Raw genomic sequence first — 17,993 nt, forward strand, 5'->3', positions numbered from 1 at the left:
TGAGAGGTATAAGCTAATAGGTCTAAAATAAGATATAAAGATGTACAGTACAGGGAATATATTTTATATTCCCAACATTTTATAATAACTCTGAATGGAGCATATAAAAATACCAAATCATCTCAAACATAAGATTGTAAATCAACTACACTTCAATTAAAAGCAGTGAATAGGCAGAATATATGTGATTTCTTAAACTAAGCTGAACTCTGCCCACCATTTCTGCCCAATCTTAGGAGTGATTTCCTTGCTCTGAAGCAACACAGAATGACAAATCTTTCACATACCTTCTCCGATGTTTGAAAACAAAGATTTTGCTTCTGCTTTACCTTCTTTTCACCAGATTAAGCACATCTAGTCCCTTTAATCATCTCTGATATAAATCCTTATCATCTTAACCGCCTTCTGGATGCACCTCCCTCCCACCAGCTTGGCAGCATCCCTTCCAAAGCCCTGCCCCAGTAACAAAACATAATTCCTCCTATGGTCTGACAGCCTGGTGCAGTGTAACAGGACTACTGCTTGTGATTAACACTCTGCATCTCCCTTCAATGAGTTAGGAGCCACACTAGCATTCTGGAAATTCAGTGTTCAAAGGTGGCTTGCGGGTCAACTGAAACGCCCAGATCTCTGCACACAACTATCAAGTAGGATTTACTGATCGTATGCTTCCTTCTCCCCCATCAAGAGAGAGACTGCTTTCTTCTAGCACTGCTAAATTGTTTTTTTCCCCTACTATTCTTAAAGCAATGTGCTGTGTGCTATGCTTAGTTGTTCAGTCATGTCTGACTCTTTGCAACCCCATGGACTGCAGCATATCAGGCTTCCCTGACCATCACCATCTCCAGGAGCTTGCTCAAACTCATGTCCATCTAGTTGGTGATATCATCCAACCATCTCATCCTCTGTCATCCCCTTCTCCTCCTGCCTTCAAGCTTTCCAGGGTCTTTCCATCAGGGTCTTTTCCAATGGTGGCCAAAGTACTGGAGCTTCAGCTTCATCATCAGTCCTTCCGATGAAAATTCAGGGTTGACTTCCTTTAGGATTGACTGGTTTGATCTCCTTGCAGTCCAAGGGACTCTCTAGAGTCTTCTCCAACACCAGAGTTCAAAGGCATAAATTCTCTGGCTCCCAAAATAGCCCTTTGAACAACTCTTTCATTAAAGTCTCATTTACTGTTTCATGGACAATATATTGTCCAAGTTCAAGGAATGTATAGGAATCTATGAAAATCTTGTCCTTCATTATATAAAGCAATAACTGTGTTGAAATGCATGAAAAGCAATGAGAAAGTAAAACATTTCTAATATTCCAAAGTCAAAGTTTTGCATTTAAGGTTGATCAATAGTGCTATTGGGCTTCGCTGGTGCTCAGATGGTAAAGAAACTGCATGCCACTGCAGAAGACCCAGGTTCGATCCCTAGGTCAGGAAGATCCCCTGGAGAAGGAAATGTGAACCCATTCCAGCATTCTTGCCTGGAGAATTCCATGAACAGAGGAGCCCCGAGGGCTACAGTCCATGGGGTCTCAAAGAGCCAGACACGACTAAGCGACTAACACTTTACTTTCCACAGTGGTATCACTGGGCAATGGCATCCCACTCCAGCACTCTTGCCTGGAGAATCCCATGGATGGAAGAGCCTGGTGGGCTGCAGCCCATGGAGTTGCTAAGAGTCGGACACGACTGAGCGACTTCCCTTTCACTTTTCACTTTCATGCATTGGAGAAGGAAATGGCAACCCACTCCAGTGTTCTTGCCTGGAGAATCCCGGGGACGGGGGAGCCTGGTGGGCTGCCGTCTCTGGGGTCGCACAGAGTCGGACACAACTGAAGTGACTTAGCAGTGGTATCACTAAACCTGACAAATTAAAATTTAAAAGTCTGTGATTACAAAGATGTGATTCAGTAAATAATGTGGTGAGGAGACATTATACAAGGTCCTATGAATAACTCTTTTTGAATATGTCCTGACCTATGGTAGATTAGTCTCAGTATTATGTTATATTGTAGTTGTTGTTTAGTCGCTAAGTTATGTCCGACTCTGTGACCCCATGGACTGCAGTCCCTCCAGGCTCCTCTGTCCCTAGGATTCTCCGGGCAATAATACTGGAGTGGGTTGCCATGCCCTCCTCTAGGGAATCTTCCTGACCCAGGGATCGAACCTCCATCTCCAACTTGGCAGGCCAATTCTTTACTACTGAGCCACCTGGGAAGCCATTATGTTATATACTAAGATACAGTTTACTCTAAGACTCAGTTGCCATCTTTCAACCATCCTAAGCATCTATTTCCCTGGTGGCTCAGTCAGTAAAGAGTCTGCCCCCAATGCCAGAGACCCAGGTTCAATCCCTGGGTTGGGAAGATCCCCTGGAGAAGGAAATGGCAACCCACTCCAGTATTCTTGCCTGGAGAATTCCATGGACAGAGGAGCCTAGTGGCTTATAGTCCATGAGGTCACAAAGAGTCGGACATGACTGATTAACACACACTCGCATCTATTTAAGATTTCCCTGTTTTAGACCATATTTATAATAGGTTAGCCTACAAAGTGCCACTAAACTCAAATATTAGATATGCACGATACTTCATAACTTTCACTACAGCTCCTTTATCTATTAATGACCATAATTCCTCTACAGTAAGTCCTTCCCCGAGACTTACATTGTCAGCATCTTCACCTCTTTTCCTCATCAGGTGTCACTGCACAAACTTGGCTTCAAATCCTAATTGAACCATTAGAATTTACTTTTCTCTTTTCCTTAGTTTAACAAGTATAAGTGAGACCACACCCTTTCCTATTGACTTGCAGCCCTGAGGGCAGCTCATATGAAGCCGACCAGGTGTCAAATGTTCCTGCTCTAACCCAAATTAAAAATGCTCCATTTCCAGCATTTCCTTTTTAAGTTTTCCAGGGGGAAATAAAGTTTCTCTGAAAATCTCTGCTGCTGAAGAATACCATACAAACAAGGCAGAATAGAGCCTTGACAATTCAGCGCCCACAAAAAGCAAAACTGTCCTGTTTCTGGCCAAGGGGGACTGCAGCCAAAAAGCTAAACGCCCACTAAAATTCGATCTCCCTTTTCCCACGCTTTTCATGTGTTCGCTGGAATGTGGTTCCCACCCAGCACATCTCTCAGCCCCCCTGGCAGCTCAGGGTGGCATCTGACCCATTCAATGAAATATTCAATGGAACATGAGCACCAGCATTATGTGGCATTGCCAGGCCCAGCCTGTAACGCCTTGAAAAAACCCTTCCACGCTCTTTTGAGTTTGGAAGCCACATTCTGAAGACGGCAGAGGGACTGGTCAGGTTAGGGTCCCTGAGCAACTACATGGAGCAGTTACCGCTGACCTGCAAAGCTTACTGCAGATGCATTTCCTGAGAGAGGGAAGAGTGACTTAAAGCATACAGAAGTTCATGGACTGTTGGGTCTTTTGTTTCAGCAGAACAGCTTAGGTAACAGAAAATTCCTTTTTTTTTGTAATTTATTGGGTTTTTTAAAATATAAATTTATTTATTTTAATTGGAGGCTAATTACTGTACAATATTGTATTGGTTTTGCCATACATCAACATGAATCCGCCACGGGTGTACACGTGCTCCCCATCCTGAACCTCCCTCCCACCTCCCTCCCCGTACCATCCCTCTGTGTCATCCCAGCGCACCAGCCCCAAGCTTCCTGTATCCTGCATCAAACCTTCTGCGAAAGGAAAAGTGAGGAGAAACATACATAATGACTGCAAACTCTAACACTGGGTTCAGACAAAAAATAAGTGGCGTCCATGGTTTAATAATCCCAAAGGGAAATAACCTACTGGAATAAACCCTGAGCCAGGGCACTGCCTCTTGAACATCACTCAGCCACATCTTCACCTTCTCACCCATCATGCCACATCTCCCACAGGAATGAGAACTCACCCCAGAACTGTGATTCTTCCTTTGGCTTCAGATGGCAGCTCATCATCTTAGTCCCAGCCATGGATTCTTTCCCTGCTCTCAAGTGCCAGACACATGGCTTCATGGTTAGGTACCAGCCTGATCACGGAAAACTGCTGGAATTCCTACATGTTTCCATATTCTTCCTCTTGTTTGTCCGTTCTACCAGTTCCTGTTATTTTAGCTCCATGTACAGTGACCAGGACTTTGTGGTTGTTCCTTACTAATGAAGTCACTGGTCTCATCCCATTATACATATACTGGGTTGCTAAATCCAGATTCATCGCCTAGAATAGCATCTCTATGACTACTGCCAAAAATGGGGGCTACCGATTAGGGACTGGCAAATTATGGTCTATGGGCCAAATCTGGCCTATTGCCATTTTTGTAAATAAAGTTTATTGGAACATGGCCATGCCCTATTACACAGCTTTTGTACTGCAATGGCAACACTGAGTAGCTGTGACATCACAGGCTGCAAAGACTAAAATACTTACCATCTGGACCTTTACAAGTTTACCAACAGCTGGTACAGGCCAACATCATTTCTCATAAAGACAATGGCAGTTATCTTCTTATGCCTCATTCAGTTAGCACCATTACAAGCACCCGAACTAGCAGAATAAGAAAACCAAAGATAAACAAACATATATATGTATATACATGTTACCAAGGATATAAAAGATATGCTACTTACTCTTCAGGAGTTATTAGTGTACATAGAAAATGAGTACTCATGCTGGTAAGATATATACACAAAAAGCCCTAATGAGTAGTAAAATGAGTCAACTAGGCAGACACAGGAAGGAAAGATAGGGAAAAAATGGGCAGAGGATCTGAATATACATTTTCCCAAAGAAGATATACAGATGGCTAATATGGACATGAAAAGGTGCTCAACATCACTAATCATTAGAGAAATGGAAATCAAAACTACAACAAAGAATCACCTCAACCTGTTAGAATGGTGCCTGCATGCATGCATGCTCAATCATGTTCAACTCTTGGCAATCCCATGGGCTATAGCCCACCAGGCTCCTCTGTCCCTAGAATTTTTTAGGCAAGAATACTGGAATGGGTTGCCATTTCCTACACCAGAGGATCTTCCCAACCCAGGGATTGAACCCGGATCTCTTGAGTCTCCTGCATTGGTAGGGGGATTCTTTATCACTGTGCCACCAGGGAAGCCTCGCCTATTAGAATGACTCCATTCAAAAAGACAAGAAATAAGTATTGGAGAGGATGTAAGGAAAAGGGAACCCTTGTGCACTGTCAGTGGGCACATAAATTGGTGCGGTCACTACAGAAAACAGTATGGTGGGCCCTCAAAAAATTAAAAATAGAACTACCCTATGATCCAGCAATTTGAAAACACCAATTAGAAAAGATATCTACACCTCTATGCTCACTGCAGCATTATTTACAGTAGCCAAGACATGGAAATAAGCTTACTGTCCATCAGTGGATGAATGGATAATGACACTGCAATGGAATATTATTTGGCCATAACAAGAAGGAAGTACTGCTCTTTGAGGGGTGGGTAAAATGAATGAAGGAGACCAAAAGATACAAACTTCTAGCTATATAATAAATAAGTCCTGGGCATGTGATGCACAGCATGGTGACTACAGTTAATAATGCTGCATTGTGTATTTGAAAGTTGTTAACAGTAAGTCCTAAAAATTCTCATTATGTGAAGAAACACTTGTAACTATGTATGGTGATGGATGTTAACTGGACTTACTGTGATGATCTTTTCGTAATACATACAAATATCATATTATGTTATACACCTAAAACTAATGTAATGTTATAGATCAAATATATCTCAATTTCAAAAAAAGGAGGAAAGGTGATTTCCATCTAGTAATCACGACAGGTTTTATGAAAATGATGAAGCCAAAGGAAGACTTTTAACCAGGAATGGAGCGGCTGCATAGCGGATGAAGGCAGCACAAGGTAAACTGTTACAGTCTATAAAACATATTCCATCCGTATATTGTTTTTCAACTTCAGGTTTCACTGGCAACGATGCTTTGGGCATCTGGAGTACTGCTTTCTGAGAGCCTCCAACAGCATCCGCCTCATAACTTCTCTGGCTCGTCTCCCCATTTTTCTCTCTCTTCTGCTTTAATCTCTCCATTCAGAGACTTCCAGCCGGGCTGCTCTTCCACTGGACAAGATAAGGCACAAGCTAAGCTATTGTAACAAAGAGACTGAAAAGCACATGGGGCTCCAGAAATGTTTCCTTTTCTGGTAGGTAGGCAGTGGAGGGAAAGAGGACATTAATGCCTTCCAGGGATCCAGGTTCCTTCTATCTAGTTGTTCCACCATCACCTAGAGGGTGATGTGCCTCCACAGGGTCCAGCTGGCCCATCCCTTCCACATCCACATTCCAGCCCATGGGAGGGAGAAAAACGTAGAACAAAGAACAGAAATCAGTCTCCCAATTAAGGATGTAGACCAGAAATTACACATTTATGCCATGTGGGCTATCCAGAACTTAGTCATGTGCTGGCTGCAAAGAAGGCTGAAGAACATCACATTTCAGAATGGTCCAATACACTAGAGCCAGAGTGCCAAGACAGTGATGCCAGAGGAAGCAGGCTAGGACCTAGGAGGATTTCACCTGTTTTTTCCAACATATTCCATCCCCAATCGAATTTTTTAGTGCAGTGTTCCCCAAATTGTGTCCTACAGACCACTCTTCTGAGAGAAGCTATTAGGAATGCTATGGAGTAACAGAGGGCTGTGATCAACTTCCTTCCCACTCTCAGATTGTTCTGATGCCCAACAGCAAAGGTGTGTAGCGAAGGAACACGTCTAACTTGGTATGGCTTAGCCCAGAATTCTTCAGACTTAAAAGAGCAGGCAATTTGTTTCTTCTATATCATCTATTAACACCTTAGGAATCAATGTCCAACTACAGGATATCAGTTTGTGATACACTTTAATTTAATAAACATAATTTCTACAAGGTTTTAACATAGGCATCTAAAACTCTAGTCCAAGTCAAATCAAGGACCATACTTCACAGAGAAAGCTTCCTGCCACCTGATCAGAGGGCCTACTAGACCCCCAGTTCCTCTGAGAGTCCAACTCTCTGTGCTTATACCCCTTCTTCCTACTCTAGATGTGTCTGCTAACCTCTTCCTCACCCCCTGCTCTCAGAGCTTAGTTGAAATCTCACCTCTTTTCATCTCTTCAATTTCTAATGCTGTTTCTTCTCTGAATTCTTCCAGTATTTACTGTCTCTGATATTTGACTCTCGTAAGCCAAATGGTGAATAAACATGTATCTCTTTTATGTATAGCTACGTTGTCTTCCATGTAATTTTTAAGGATCTTTTTTGCAAGCTTTCAGACCTAGCACGAACCACAACTCCCACTTCATAATGGATTTTAAGGGGATTATCATTTTAAATTATTGAAGTTTTAATGATTAAGTTTTTAGTGCTGATGTGCTCAGTCGTGGCTGACTCTTTGCAACCCCATGGACTGTAGCCCTCCAGGTTCCTCTGTCCATGGAATTTTCCAGGCAAGAATACTAGAGTGGGTTGCCATTTTCTTCTCCAAAGCTTTTAGTATCAACACTAATAATTTTGGGCAATCACAAAATAGCATGTTACAAAACAAAAACCAATATGATTTAATGCGCTAAGAATTCCATTTACGAACATCCTCATCAGTAGAGAAAAGCGCTGCCTTCCCTAATGTAAGGAATCACCCAAAATCACCACCACACTTACAGAACAGCCAAGAAAACACTCGCCAGGCTATCCTGACAAAATTTATGTTTCATTAAAGCATGTTGACTTTCCTTTAAAAAGCCTAACATGAAAGCATATCTGAAACAAAACAATGAACCAAAATCTACTTGAAAACCACAGCTTTAATATAAATATGATATATGAAGATTATTTTGATTAACCTTAAAACAATCTTCAACATTCAAGGGTCAAATCTCAAGAGGTAGGTAAGAATACTTTAGGTGTCTCCCTGGCTGGAGTCAGTGGGGAAGAGGAAATTGAGAAGGTCAGATCTGGAGAGAATGTACCATGAAGGTAACCTACATAATATTGAGTTCTTTATCATTCAGCCCTTCATTCCTCTACCCAATAAGCATTTATTATGTACCTACTGTGACAGGGCAGAAGCCAGAGATCAGGAGAAACAGTTCTGACCACAAAGGGCTGAGAGAATCCACATGGGAAAATCATATGAACCCAACTAATGCTAATGCAGGTTAGAGTGAAGTCTTTTCATACTGTTCATGGGGTTCTCAAGGCAAGAACACTGAAGTGGTTTGCCATTCCCTTCTCCAGTACAGCAGGTACTATGGGAGTGAAAAGGAAGTGTAATTAATTCTGCTGGCAGAGACCTACAGAGACTGCATAAAGACTGGGGTAGGGTGGGCGGGTACTGGAACTCAGCCTTGGAGGATGAGACTTCAAAAAGGTGAAAGAGAGAGTGATCAGGGGCAACGTTGCCAGAGGAACGTCATAAAGGCCACAGGGACAAGCGACAAGAAGAGGTAGGAGTCCCTTGTGGCTGATGTGGGCCTTGCAGAGCATGCAGTAGCAACTGGGACTGGAGAGATGAAAACACATGATTTCTGGGTCAACTGTAGCTTATGTTCAAAGCTTGCTTACCTTGGTTTCACTAACAGCAAACCCACAAAAGCGTATTTACATAGTAAATACATATTACATATTACATAGTAAATAAATATTACAAAGTAAACCATACATTCGCCTGAAAAAATGAAAACTGATACATGGTACATTCTCTGAAACATTCCCAAAGCAGAGTTACAGAAATGAGTCATCAGACTGTAAAACGCCATGACAAACATCCTCAAGCAAGGGCTTAGACAGCCAGCACTAGGCTGTTCTGTTTGCACACAGTTTCTAAAACAAAATTTCAGGTTTATGGTCACATTACTGTCAGTCTCTCTAATAAAAATGCACACTTGTATTTCAGCTACATTACTGGCTGAAAAAGCAGTTTTCATCAACAGCTTTTAAAAATCCCCTCTTCAAATATCCCATTCATCTACTAGTGTTCAAGCTGGATTTCGAAAAGGTAGAGGAGCCATTGATCAAATTGCCAACATCCATTGGATCATCGAAAAAGCAAGAGAGTTCCAGAAAAACATCTACTTCTGCTTTATTGACTATGCGAAAGCCTTTGACTGTGTGAATCACAACAAACTGTAGAAAATTCTTAAAGAGATGAGAATACCAGACCACCTTACTTTCCTCCTGAGAAATCTGTATGCAGGTCAGGAAGCAACAGTTAGAACTGGACATGAAACAACAGACTGGTTCCAAATCGGGAAAGGAGTATGTTAAGGCTGTATATTGTCATCCTGCTTGTGTAACTTATATGCAAAATACATCATAAGAAATGCTGGGCTGGATGAAGCACAAGCTGGAATCAAGACTGCTGGGAAAAATATCAATAACCTCAGATATGCAGATGATTGCAGATTTTCTACAGATTCCCTTATGGCAGAAAGCAAAGAAGAACTAAAGAGCCTCTTGGTGAAAGTGAAAGGAGAGTGAAAAAGTTGGCTTAAAACTCAACATTCAGAAAACTAAGATCATGGCATCTGATCCCATCACTTCATGGCAAATAGATGGGGAAACAGTGGAAACAGTGGCTGTCTTTATTTTGGGGGGGCTCCAAAATCACTGCAGATGGTGACTGCAGCCATGAAATTAAAAGACACCTGCTCCTTGGAAGAAAAGTTATATCCAACCTAGACAGCATATTAAAAAGCAGAGACATTTCTTTGCCAACAAAAGTCCATCTAGTCAAAGCTATGGTTTTTCCAGTACTCATGTATGGATGTGAGAGTTGGACTATAAAGAAAGCTGAGTGCCAAAGAATTGATGCTTTTGAACTGTGCTGTTGGAGAAGACTCTTGAGAGTCCCCTGGACTACAAGGAGATCCAATCAGTCCATCCTAAAGAAAATCAGTCCTGAATATTCACTGGAAGGACTGATGCTGAAGCTGAAACTCCAATACTTTGGCCTCCATTGGAAAAGACTCTGATGCTAGGAAAGATTGAAGGCAGGAGGAGAAGTGAACGACAGAGGATGAGATGGTTGGATGGCATCACCAACTCAATGGACATAAATCTGAGTAAACTCCAGGAGTTGGTGATAGACAGGGAGGCCTGGCGTGTTGCAGTCCATAGGGTCGCAAAGAGTCAAACGTGACTAAGCAACTGAACTGAGCTACCAGTGAAACTCATACCAAAACAAACAAAATATCTGACACAAAGAGACAGCCACACATGAACACACACACACACAAATAAACATGCAGTCAGAAAAATAACAAGGATTTGTCAAGAAAATGTATAACTTCTTTCCTCCAATCAGGCTAAGGGCATTTATTTTTACTGTCATACCTAATGGCTTTAAGATAAGAGAATTCATCCTTTAGTCTCAGAAATGTAATTTAAGCAGCACATTCAGTATAAAAACACTCCTACAACAACAAAATAACTGCGAGTTCCCAGTGGAGTTAAATATACTAAAATTACCACCTGTGTCCACAGCAGTTTTATAAACCAAACCACCTTACTCAATCAGGTAATAAGAACCTAGGGTAGAAAAGCCAGACTCATTGTGACCCTGGTCAATCTTGAAGACTTTTTCTGCCCTTAAGTTTGCCACAATAAACTGTGCATCTGTCAGTTTCCTGATATGAGGTTCAATGTTTCATGCCACTTCTTGATTCTGCGCACAGGCTATTGTGATTTCAACTCTTGCTCCATTTCTTGCCTCTCCACTGTTCCCTATTTCCTGCCCTCAAATCTATTTAGAGAAGTCTCTTCAATGGACTCTGTTGACAGTGCAGGTTTCACACATCACTTCTCATCAGCATCGAGCTGATGAATCCTAGATAGAGCTCTAATTGTCCCCCAAAAAGCTGCTGAACAAATGCCTGGACTGCACGCTTTCTGTTCCTGTAAACAAAGGTAAAAACGATGTAAAATCAAATGGCACCATTTATGAGTTAAAAAGGAAACTCAGAATAAAGAGTTGACCCAAACTCTATTTTTTACCCAGGTGAGGCTTACCCAGTGGAGGTAAGAAGGAGCTAGGAAGATTTAGGACAGGTAAGGGTAGTAAGAAGCAAAAAGGTGAGACGAGAGTCAACAACCTCAGTACCATTGCCTTTAAGAGACAATCACACTTGTCAATTATGTTTCAAAACAAAAAAGAGAACCATGGCATCAAAAGTAGATCCTTAAGGCAACTCAATACAATACAATCAATATGTGTGGTGCACTTTCTATGGGTGAAGCACCAAGGAGACTGCACAGCAGACTGATCTGCCATGCTTCTGTCATCAATGGTGCTGTGCTCAGTCGCTCAGTCGGGTCTGACTCTTGGCAACCCTTTGGACTGTAGCCCACCAGGCTTCTCAGTCCATGAGATTTTCCAGGCAAGAATACTGAGTGGATTGCCGTTTTCTCCCCCAGGGGAATCTTCCCATCCTAGGGATCAAACCTGTGGGGTCAAATCCAGGGATCGTTTACGTCTCCTGCAATGCAGGTGGATTCTTCACCCACTGAGCCATTAGGGAAGCCTTTGAACATATTTGTTTAAAACACCAAAGAGCTGATTTTTAAAATTTAATAAAGCCTTCTTTATGTACCACTTTTCCCCATTAAAAGTTAATTACAGAAAAATGGGTTAAGATATGAATGGAAGGAAAAATGAAGGCAGAGATGATGAAACCTCTCTGAGTATAGTAAATGAGTATGGTAAATACATAAAAGGCAGGCACGTCATAAGATCTTTAACATCTGTTAGAAGGTGTGTTGGAGAAGGCAATGGCACCCCACTCCAGTACTCTTGCCTGGAAAATCCCATGGACGGAGGAGCCTGGTAGGCTGCAGTCCATGGGGTCGCTAAGAGTCGGACACAACTGAGTGACTTCACTTTCACTTTTCACTGTCATGCGTTGGAGAAGGAAATGGCAACCCACTCCAGTGTTCTTGCCTGGAGAATCCCAGGGACGGGGGAGCCTGGTGGGCTGCAATCTATGGGGTTGCACAGAGTCGGATACGACTGAAGCGACTTAGCAACAGCAGCAGCAGAAGGTGGACTGAAAATCTGACTCAAGGCTTTCTGGCAGCCAGAGCATAGCGTGAACACCCCTGGCTATATACTTCACTGAGTGCATAATAAACCCCAAATCAGCTCAGGGGAAACCCAATTCTAAGACTAAGGCTAGACAGTAGGATCTTCCCTAGGTCCTTGGAAAAGGCGCCTCTTAACTGACCACCACATTTTACAGTGCTGTTTCTTAAAAGGTATGCCAGTGAAGAAAGTTGAGTAAAATATTTGGGTGGTGGATCCCACACCATGCAGTCTAAACACGTAGTTCAGAAAAAACAGCTGGCATTTGTTTTAAAAACCAGGAAAATTAATACCGTGGTAAGTTAAATGGGATCAAAAATCAAATACTTCTCGAATACAGCACAGATAATGCTATTTTATTATTAATATCTATTGGTTTATAGCCTGTAGGTTAGGCCAAGATGTCTATTATATAATGGGTTTACGGTTCTAAAGCTAGATTCTCTTGAAAAACAACATTTCACAGATGAAATCACTAGCAATGACAGAATTAAGTATTAGAACACGACAAATCATAATTCCTAATACTACTATGCCATGCTCACTCCGTGTCAAATAAATTCCAGTTTCTTTTTAAAGGGGAAAACAGTTATTAAAATCATTAGTTAAAACTGCCACTTTACTGACTGCCTAAGATCATAAAAGAGGATTTGCAACCACTAAGACATTCTGACACTGACAATATTTTACTCAACAGTGTATTTACAACCCACGGTAAAAATAATAAAATGGCAATTTGAGAGATGAAAAAGGCTTTTGAGACCACTTAGACAAATCTTGTTTTGAAAAGGGAGTGAAACAGGCTCATGTAGGCTGAATGACTTGGCTAAGGTCAGGAGCTAAGTGGCAGCAGGGCCGGGTTGACCGTCAAACGCTCCAACTGCTTAACACCAACGAAATTAGCTGCTCATTTTTATTCTATGAAGTAAACACATTTCGTTGACACAGCTACTGATCAACCAATATTTAGCCTCTGGTTTTCTACTGCAGTTTCATAAGGACCGCATTCAACAAATATTGAATATTTATCTGTCAAGCTACAAAATGATTTTTCAACTTAGAACTTGCTGTAAAACAGAATCCTGTTACCTTGCAATAAACAGTAAAATAAAAAAAAATAATAAAACCCAGCACTAATACCTAAGCGCAGGGAAAATAGCAATGTTTAACATTTAATAGGCAAATTGGTCTAGAATTACTTTGAGACCAAAGCATCCATGTCTTTTCCACAGTGTAAGTACAGTCACCAGGAGACAGCTCTGAAATCAGGATTATACACTATAACTTGCCAATTACAAACACGTGACAGAGAATCAGAGGAAAGTATCAAAAGAATGACACGTTTATTAAAGATGAAAACAACTTCTAAATTGACATTTGCTGGTGGCATTAAAGGCTTCCCTGGTGCCTCAGATGGTAAAGAATCTGCCTGTAATACTGCAGACCAGGGTTTGATCCCTGGATCGGGAAGATTCCCTGGAGAAGGGAATGGCTATCCACTCCAGTATTCTTGCCTTGAGAATTCCATGGACAGAGGAGCCTAGTGGGCTACAATCCATGGGGTCTACAAAGAGTTGGACACAACTGAGTTGAAACATGTTTATGCTTTGTTTCTAGGGGTTGGGGGGGGGGGAAGCATAGGCAATACTTAACTCCTCTGCAAAGTACACTTGATTTTTAAAATTTTAAACGTAGCTTATGTAGAGACCCACATACAGTGCTGGTGGCTTGAAATCACATCAGGGAATCTCTTCAGCTAAGTAACAGAAGACCCAAATTAAGGAAGGCACAATAAGGCAGGCACTTTCTGTTTAGTGATTAATTCATTAGGCAGCATGATCACTCGAAGCTGTGTCCTCGAAGAAAACAGAAAGGCCAGCAGGAGCCGTGGGCTGCCCCGACAACCACTCGGCCAGCGCAGGAGACAAGCAGAGATGTGGGACACCCTCCCATTCCCCCCAACCCCCGGAACATGACTGTGGATGCTAGGCCATGCCCAGCCAAAGGCAACACAGCATGCTCTGGCTCTCTTATGCCTCAGACTAAATGTGTCCTTTAAAAAGCAATTCAGCTATACTAAACATACTCATGTTGACAAACTTTCTTTCTACCCCCCAAATACTTGCAATTACTCACCTACCATGTGAAACATATAAACTATTTTTCTAGTCACCAAATGCTCCTGTAAGGCACATTCATACTTTCAGAAAAGGCCAAATATAATTGGGAATGCTTACTTGAGATACTATTAATGACAAGTCCTTGCAAGCTAGGATTTTATGAGCTGTCAGGTCACATACATCACTTTTTTTTTTTCCTGCTGCTTTCAGAAGCTCTAGGGATCTGAATGTTTACAACAAGATATAAAGAGAAATAATGCTTGTCTTTAGTCACAGGACTTTTCATATCAAATGGGGCAATCACAAATCAGTGAGATCTTAGAATGAAATATGTCCTTCACAATCAGTTAATTTGATTTACAGAAAATGGTTTAGTAGCCCTAACTAAAACTCCAGGAAGCCAAGATATTTCTGTCAGTTTCTTCAAGGTAACATTTCGAAGAGCATATAAAGAAGTACACCCAAAACTTCTCTTTATTCTTTGGGGGTCTTCAATTAGACAAGTAAAACGATGGAAGCATTTCCATTTCTAAAGTTCAGCAAATTGACTTAACAGCACAGTGAAGACTTAAAAATCTGCAAATTAGAAACAAACATAAGGCTTCTTCAGATGATTACACAGAGGCAAAGTGCTAACCAGAGTTCTCCTATAATTAAGCCAAGTAAGCCCCACGGTATCATTTTCGACCTCTTTAAAAGAGCACCCAATTCCTGCTGGGGAATGCAATGGCACTCCTTGGATAGCATCAGGTGGGAAACATGGAGAAAAACGCTTAGAGTTGACAATCTGAGAGACAGCAGCCAGTCTGAGGACCCATAAACATTCTACTCAAAATGTTAAATGGATTTAACAGAAAACTGACTCAGTTATTTAAATTTAAATGGTATATAATGAAGGGGGGGGCGGTCCTTGTACTGGGTTGCTTTACTATTTGGTATATTTTTGACTGTAAAGTACAACATTTATACTAAGACACAAATTTCACAAAATGAAAAAAAGCCTCTCTCCAATTAAGTCTACCATTTCACATCTTAAGAAGTTTGCCCCTTTCCTAGTTATAAGGAACAAAATGTCCTTCCTCATTCTCTTTCAAACTTTCAGGGAAGGCATTTAAAAATGCATTTAAAGATTTTTTTTTTTTTTTCATCATTCTAAGCCCTGAGAGACTTGGAGAGGAAAAGAAAAAAGAAAAAAATGAACAGGAAGTGAAAGTGACAAGAAAATGGTTACGGCATCACTTTTCGCTTTTCTTTTACAGTGCACAACCGAAGGGAAAAAACACATCTTTTTCTCGTTAACAATCTGAAACTGATTTATGAGGTGGGGAGGCGCTGTTAGGAACTCAAACTCAAACCACGCGCTCCCCAACCGCACACACCTGGAAGGCTCGATTTAAAAAGTCTGTCTTTGCTCATGAGGCTCGGAGTTAGGGCACCTGAGCTCCTATCCGCTCCGCCGCAATCCCAGTTACTACCAGCACTGTCTCCCCGTCTTCCTTGCCTCTTTTAGGGCACATCCATTCGCCCCTCCTCCTCCAAGCGACGGTTCCACACAGACCATATACAACCGTGTCAGGCCAACTGTTACTCACCAGCACACACTCATGATTCACCCGTCTCTCGAGTCTCGGAACAAAACGCGAGTCTTTCTTTCCTCTTCGAAAGGGAGGTGCTGCTGGTTTTCAGGATGGACATTTCGCTTTCCTACCACAGTGCTCACTCGGGGCAGTACTCCAGCTCGCCCTACCGCTTCCTTAGCTCCCTTCGGCACCGATGATCCAGCCGACAGCAGAACGGCTCTGAAAACTTATTCCAGACAGCAGTCTAGACGCGGACAAACTGCCTCCCGGGGTATCTGTGCTGCCCCCCACCCCCGGGCCGCAGCCTCACGGTCCCTGCACCCCAACTTAACCGAGGTGATGCGCCGGCGCACGTCCCCGCCGCCCTGGGCTCCCGGGGGTGACTCCGGTTGTGGACACCCGGCCCGCGTCCGCAGCCCGGGCGACCACTTGCCGGGGGGTCCTCCCGCGCGCGGAGCCGGGTGGAGGGGCCAGCAAAACGCAGGGAATGTCCCTCCGCCGGGCTTTCGCGCCCGCCGAACTTGCCCCACGCAAAGTTTTCCGGTCGCCTGCCTCGCCCCGGGCTTGGGCTTACCTGGGGCATCGGCGGCCGCGGGTGCGCATGGCCTTGGGTTCCGGGGGTCGGCAGCAGCCGCGCGCGCCAGGGCCAGGGGCCCCTCCGGAGCATCATCCCGCCGGGCGCAGCGCTCCTGCTCCAGTCAACGGGCCATCGTCGGCGCCTTGCCGCTGGGAGCCGACGTTATCCGTCGGCGCAGCCTCGCCAGGCCCCCGCCTCCTGGCGCCGCGCAGCGCGGGGAGGGCTGACCGGAGGGTGTGTCCGTCTCCCCTCGGCTTGTCTTCGCGCGCACCCCGGCGCGAGGCTGTTTTCTCTCCTCCGACCAAAATTTGAAAAGCTGGTGAGGGAGGGGTGGAAATGAAGCGCGAGGGAGCCGCCCTCCGCATCTCGGGTTTCGAGGGGGAGCGCGGATGCTGGGCCGGCCTCCTTGCCGCGTAAGCCCTTTCTGGAATGAAGGCGGCTGGCCCCCTTGCACCTTGCGGGCTGATTTCAAAACTCGCGAGTAAATCTGGGTCCTCGGTGCCCTAGGGGCCGTCTGCTCCATTCCAGCCCGCGAGGCGGGGTGAGCGGAGAAGAGCCACGGCCATCTGGGGAGAGGCGGGGGCTCTGTGGAAGTTTCCCTCGTGGACTGAGCAGAGAGGAGGAAGACAAGCAGGTCCACCGAGGCGCCACCTCTCAGTTGGCTTAAGGCGTTGGGCTGCGGTCGTCCCAGGCCCCAGAGGTTTGCGGTTCACTAAAATGGTGACCCACCCAGAGCTCTTTGGGACAGTCTTTCCCACAGCCCAAGTGGCTTCTTCTTTGAAGCACGGGTTTAACTGAAGGAGGTGAAAGTTCTTAGTCTTCCCTGTGATTGGGAGATCTCATGTTTGACTTGGAGACATTTTGTTTGTAAAAACAAACACAAACCATCTAAAAGGAGCCTAGTCCCACTTTCAAAACACAGGATGCCCAGTTAAATATGATTCTCCGATACACAACATAATTTTTTTTAGTATAGTGAAATTCGCTCAGTGGTGTCCGACTCTTTGCGACGCTATGGACTATACACTCCATGCAATTCTCTAGGCCAGTTTACTGGAGTGGGTAGCCTTTTCCTTCTCTAGGGGCTTTTCCTAAACCAGGGATCGAACCCAGGTTTACTGCATTGCAGGCGGATTCTTTACCAGCTGAACCACAGAGAAGCCCAAGAATACTGGAGTGGGTAGTCTATCCCTTCTCCAGTGGATCTTCCCCACCCAGGAATCAAATCCAGGTTTCCTGCATTGTAGGCGGATTCTTTACCAATCGAGCTATGAGGAAGCCCTTTTTTAGTATAAACATGGCCCAAGTATTGCATGGGTCACACATTCTTTTTTTCCTAGAATATTTGGGACGTACTTATACTAAATTATTTATTACTTTTCTGTAATTCAGATTTAACTGGGCATGCCCCATTTTTATGTGCTAAATCTGCAAGAGGCTTGAATAATGAATTAGTTGGCAAACAATCCAACAAGTGGCAAATCTCACCTGATGACTATCTCCTTTCTTTACTGAAAAAAAAGGTAAGTTTCTATGATAGCAAAAACTGTCATCAGTCAAGGCTTATTCATATGTGTTAATGAGCATCTGCATTTCAAAATACCATTGCTCTTC

At 43.4% G+C, this 17,993-nt stretch overlaps 1 protein-coding gene across 3 annotated transcripts in view; it reads right to left on the reverse strand.

Moving 5' to 3' along the window:
• The window catches only part of MCUB (mitochondrial calcium uniporter dominant negative subunit beta), a 95,715-nt gene extending 79,023 nt beyond the window's left edge, over positions 1–16,692 (reverse strand). Inside the window, exons 1-2 of one of the 3 annotated variants that reach the window (XM_070791077.1) lie at positions 16,377–16,684; positions 4,435–4,551 (exon numbers count right to left, since the gene is read on the reverse strand). In XM_070791077.1, the coding sequence (XP_070647178.1) occupies positions 4,435–4,437 (3 nt within the window). In that variant the 5' untranslated portion in view covers positions 4,438–4,551; positions 16,377–16,684. Of the gene's footprint in view, positions 1–4,434; positions 4,552–16,376 lie in introns of all 3 variants that reach the window. The other 2 variants (XM_070791078.1, XM_070791076.1) reach the window with 2 other exon arrangements.
• Positions 16,693–17,993: the final 1,301 nt, after the last annotated feature.

Source organism: Bos indicus, chromosome 6 (assembly GCF_029378745.1).
Source record: "Bos indicus isolate NIAB-ARS_2022 breed Sahiwal x Tharparkar chromosome 6, NIAB-ARS_B.indTharparkar_mat_pri_1.0, whole genome shotgun sequence".
NCBI classification, from domain to species: Eukaryota; Metazoa; Chordata; class Mammalia; order Artiodactyla; family Bovidae; genus Bos; species Bos indicus.